General features: G+C 57.7%; 2 protein-coding genes across 2 annotated transcripts in view; one reads left to right on the top strand and one right to left on the bottom strand.

Moving 5' to 3' along the window:
- The window catches only part of PTSG_00223 (uncharacterized protein), a gene marked incomplete at its 3' end in the record, with an annotated part of 6,331 nt that extends 2,964 nt beyond the window's left edge, over positions 1 to 3,367 (top strand). The window contains exons 9-16 of the mRNA XM_004998715.1: positions 176 to 276; positions 1,379 to 1,634; positions 1,906 to 1,975; positions 2,133 to 2,222; positions 2,426 to 2,537; positions 2,724 to 2,788; positions 2,986 to 3,040; positions 3,175 to 3,367. Coding sequence (XP_004998772.1) covers positions 176 to 276; positions 1,379 to 1,634; positions 1,906 to 1,975; positions 2,133 to 2,222; positions 2,426 to 2,537; positions 2,724 to 2,788; positions 2,986 to 3,040; positions 3,175 to 3,367 — 942 coding nt within the window. The remainder of the gene's footprint in view (positions 1 to 175; positions 277 to 1,378; positions 1,635 to 1,905; positions 1,976 to 2,132; positions 2,223 to 2,425; positions 2,538 to 2,723; positions 2,789 to 2,985; positions 3,041 to 3,174) is intronic.
- Positions 3,368 to 3,779: 412 nt separating this feature from the next.
- PTSG_00222 (pyridoxal/pyridoxine/pyridoxamine kinase) overlaps positions 3,780 to 4,580 on the bottom strand; it is a 3,350-nt gene continuing 2,549 nt past the window's right edge. The window contains exons 8-9 of the mRNA XM_004998714.1: positions 4,298 to 4,384; positions 3,780 to 3,981 (exon numbers count right to left, since the gene is read on the bottom strand). Of these exons, the coding sequence (XP_004998771.1) occupies positions 3,928 to 3,981; positions 4,298 to 4,384 (141 nt within the window). The 3' untranslated portion in view covers positions 3,780 to 3,927. The remainder of the gene's footprint in view (positions 3,982 to 4,297; positions 4,385 to 4,580) is intronic.

Below are 4,580 nucleotides of genomic sequence, written 5' to 3'. Positions count from 1 at the left end.
ACGACACACACACACACACACACACACACACACACACACACACACACACACACACACACACACAAAGAGCACACATCATACGAAGACAGGCTTCGTGAATGTCGCTGTGCTGTACATTATCCCTGCGGCTCATCTCCAAACAACCACTCGCATTCATTCGCCTTGTGTCGCATAGCTGGCCACATCTGCATACAAGGACAGCGTGTCTGTGTATCTCGTGGACCTGAAGCGCGTCAACCACGACCGCGCAAACGCAAAGCAGACCATCCCAACACCGTGCGTATTGCCTCTGGCCCACTGTTGTTGTCAGTGTTGACGCTGCTGTTGTCGGTAACAAATGCACTGGTGCTACCTCATGCCAGCGCAGTTATCTCAACCGCTTGCTCACGTGCAACCCCTTCTGTAAACCACCGCTGCCGCCGTCGTCACCGCCGTCACCGCCTCCTCCACCACTGCCGCCGCCAGGTCGTCTGCGTCTGACGAGCGACCAATCACCGTATCGAAGCGGCGCCCAGAGTCGACGGCGACAGCAGCGCCTGACCGCTCGAACTCGCGCCGAGCACGCCCGCAGCCAACAACGTGAGTTGATGGAAACATGGACACCAGACAGTGGGACCTGTGGGATGATGGCGTGGTCGTTCACACACGCTTTCGGACACAAACACACACACTCGTACATGGTGCTGCTTCTCATCTCCCATGCTGTGAACCTCTCCCTTCCCTCCTCTCATCCTCCTGCCTGCCTTTACTCCCTGCTCCTCCCAGCGCTGCGCCGCCGCCGTCATCATCTGCACCGCTGCCGCCGCCAGACCCCAAGCTGTCGAAGGACGAGGCCTTTGAGTCCCGTCCAAAGATCCGTGCGTTCACCTGACCACGACAGCCCTCCCTTGCTGCTTGACAAGTGCCCGTACCCCCCCCCCCCACACCCCTTTTGCACAGGTTCTCTATTCTGCCTTGTGCCTTGGGTCGTTGCGCTCACCCCACTCTTCCTCCTCCTCCTCTTTCCCATCGCCTGCTCGCCACGAACCCCCCCTCCCTCTCTCACATCGCCACGATCAGCGCGCGAGCCGCAGGTTGACATCCGCGTGGGCGCCCCGCCCCCGCGACAGCAGCGCGCGCCGTCATCGTCATCGTCCTCGGTGGCATCGCAGCCGAAGCAAGTCCAACCACCGGCGCCAGCACCAACCACAGCCGCGACCACAGCAGCACCACCCGCAGCAACCACAGTGCCCGACGCGCCATCGTCATCGTCATCGTCACCGCCACGATCGCGGTCCTCTGCTGAGGCGTCGCCGCCGTCGCAGTCGTCGTCGCAGGGGCGGTCGCGCGGCCGCGTGCTGCCGGATCCAACACTCTCACAGTCCATCTCGGCATCCAGACTCGCACAGCAACAACAACAGCAACAACAGCAGCAGCAGCAGCAGCAGCAGCAGCAAACACCATATGCGCCGCCCGCAGTGGATGTGTCGTCGACGTCGTCAGCAGCGCAGCAGTCAGCGGCGGTGGACGAGGGTGCAGGGGAGCTGGGCTTGACTAGCGGCAGCGGGAAGGCGCTGTGGAACAAGACGGACCGCGTGCTGATTCCCGCCGTCCGCGAACGTCCGCTCGACCTCGACTTCAACGCTTTCTTGCCAGTGAGTTGCGCACACGCATTTGTACACACGTGTGTATGAGCGAGCGTTCCTGGACACACACACACACACACACACACACACACACACACACACACAGAAACAGACACATGGGCACATATCGTGAAGGCCAACAGTTGCGCAAGTGATGTATGTGGCTTGTGCTGGGGACCACAGCAAACCTTTGTGAGTGTGTGTGTGTGTGCACCAGCAAGACTATTGGCAGTTCGTCTTAACCTGACGCGACCTGTGAATGTCATCCATGGCTTTGTAGGCGCCGCTTGCACAGGCGGCGGTGGCGGCGGAACAGTCTGAAGATGATGTGCTGCAGGCGACAGGCCAGGGTGTGTATACTGTTGCATGGTGCATCGTGTGTGTGTGTGTGTAACGTCCTGTATCGTGTGTGTGCATGGGTGTATTGTGGATATGGCAACTGCTGCCCAGAGTGGAGCGAGTGAGCTCACGTGTGATGACACCATGCACTGTGATGACACCATGCAGGCCACAGCACCATCATGGCCGTGATGGGCACACGCGTGCGGCACGTGCAGACATTCAGGCGCATCTGGGAGCAAGGGAACCGCAGGGTCAGTCAGCGTGCTCGCTGCAACCACAACCACAACCCCCTCCCGCTGCTCCTGCTTGTGTCACGCGTTGTCCTTCACCTCTCTCACACCATCCCGAGACGCGTCTCAACCCCAACCGCCCAACTCCCATTTCCCCCCCCCTCCAACTTGTCCTTCCACATCTACAGCGCGCGTTGGAGCAGCTCGTGGACCTCGAGGACAGTGCAGCGCTGTCGGATGTGCTGGCCATCCTCGTTGATGAGCCGACGTCATGGACGCTTGATCTCGCTGTCGCCATCGCCCCGGCGCTGGAGAACCTCGTCCGCAGCTCATACGACAGGTGCGCACTGCCGCAAGTACACCCGTGGGCATTTGTGCGTATGTGTGTGCCTGCGTATGTGTGTGTATTTGTTTGTTTGTGTATGTGCGCGATGTGTGCGTGTGTTTGTGTGTTCATGCGGCGCCTGTGCCGGTCTACTTCTCTCTTCACCACCCGCACCGTGTTTACTGTTGTTTGCACCTTCAGTTACGTCGTGAACGCATGCAACGTCATTGCTCTCATCACCAAGAGTTTCGGCACCCTCATCAGAGGTGAGAAATGATGCACACTTACGCATGTGCTGAAGTGTGTGTGTGTGTGCGTGTGTGCGTGTGTGTGAAGACACCTTTCACATCATCGCCATCAACGTGACAGCTTGCACCTTTTCATGTCTGCTCGCTCACCTCACTTCCATCGTCGCATGTCTGCGCACGGCATGTGTGTGTGTGTGTGTGTGTGTTTTCTTCAGATTCTGTGCGTACGCCGCCGTCCGGCCATGGCATAGACATCACGCGAGAGGAGAGGTAATGCAATGCAAGGCCATGAAGTCTTGTTGTATTCGTGTGTCCTTTGGTTCGCTTGAGGATGCGTCTGTGTGTGTGTGTGTCGGTGTCGCTGTGGTAGACCCGCCTCGGCCCGCCTCCACATTGACATGCAGCAACGCTGACGACTACCCACCACGCCTGCGCCTGTCCTCCAACAGACACGAAAAGTGCTCGCTGTGCTACGAGAACCTGATGGTTGCGCGCGAGGCGTTGAGCGAACGCACGGGGGCGACGGGCAAAGTTGGCAGCGCCGCGCGGCGGGCCGAGAAGGCGCTGTCCATCTTCGGGCCCATGCAAACATCGTGATTGCGGCAGTGGTGGTGGTGGTGATTGTGGTGGTGGTGGTGATTGTGGTGGTGGTGGTGATTGTGGTGGTGGTGGTGGATGGCTGGGTTGCTGTAGGTTCATGGAAAACCATGCCTGAGAAGCGACAGGGAGGCTGGCGGCCCTTGTGATTGTTTGCATTTACCCTTTGATGACAGAAAGCCATGTAGACATATGCAGATGTGTTGGTGTGTTGTTTTTGTTTTGCTGCCCATATGTTATGCTGTGGTGTTTTGTTGCAGGCGCGTGACTGTTGCTTGCTTCCCTTCTCCTATACATCCCCTTCCCTTCAGGAATTACAAGGTTGTGTATTTGAACCTACGCTTGGCACTGTTGGCAGAAGCAACAGCAAACTTGAAACTGGGAGAAAGCAGACTGCAACGCGACAGCACACGACAATGACACACACACACACACACACACACACACACACACACACACACACACACACACACACACACACACACACACACACACACACACACAGACACACTCTTTCACGGCCACTGCTCAAGGATGGAATGGCTTGGACTTTGACTGGCTTACAGCTTCTCGCACTCGCGGAGCAGATTCAAATCGGGCGACTCAATGTGATCCTGGTGACGGTGCATGGGATGATGACGCAGTATAAGACGAGAGCAAGCCGACAGCAATGCCACGCGTGCACACACATACACAGACACACACAGACACACACACACAGACACACACACACAACACAGACACACACACACACAACACAGACACACACAGCACAGACACACAGACACACACACACACAACACACACAACACAGACACACACACAACACAGACACACACAGCACAGACACACACACACACACACAACACAAACACACAGACACACACACACACACACACACAACACAGACACACACAGGCAAGGGCTGACCTTGCTCTGGATGAGCCGCAGCTCCTTGTGTCGCGCCGTCGGTGCTTCCACATGGCGACAGTACTCGTACGTGCGCTGGCACACACCCTGCACACCCCACATCACACAGGCGACTCGTGGTGTGAGCACGCACACACACACGCACACTCACTCACAAAGCAACAGACATAGAGACAGACAGGCAGGCAGAGACAGACAGAGAGACAGGCAGGCAGGCACCCACACCCACACCTACACCCACACCCACACCCACACACCCACACACCACACACACCCACACCCA

Source organism: Salpingoeca rosetta (assembly GCF_000188695.1).
Source record: "Salpingoeca rosetta unplaced genomic scaffold supercont1.1, whole genome shotgun sequence".
In the NCBI taxonomy this organism is placed as follows: domain Eukaryota; class Choanoflagellata; order Craspedida; family Salpingoecidae; genus Salpingoeca; species Salpingoeca rosetta.
This window is presented reverse-complemented; position numbering and strand designations above follow the sequence as displayed.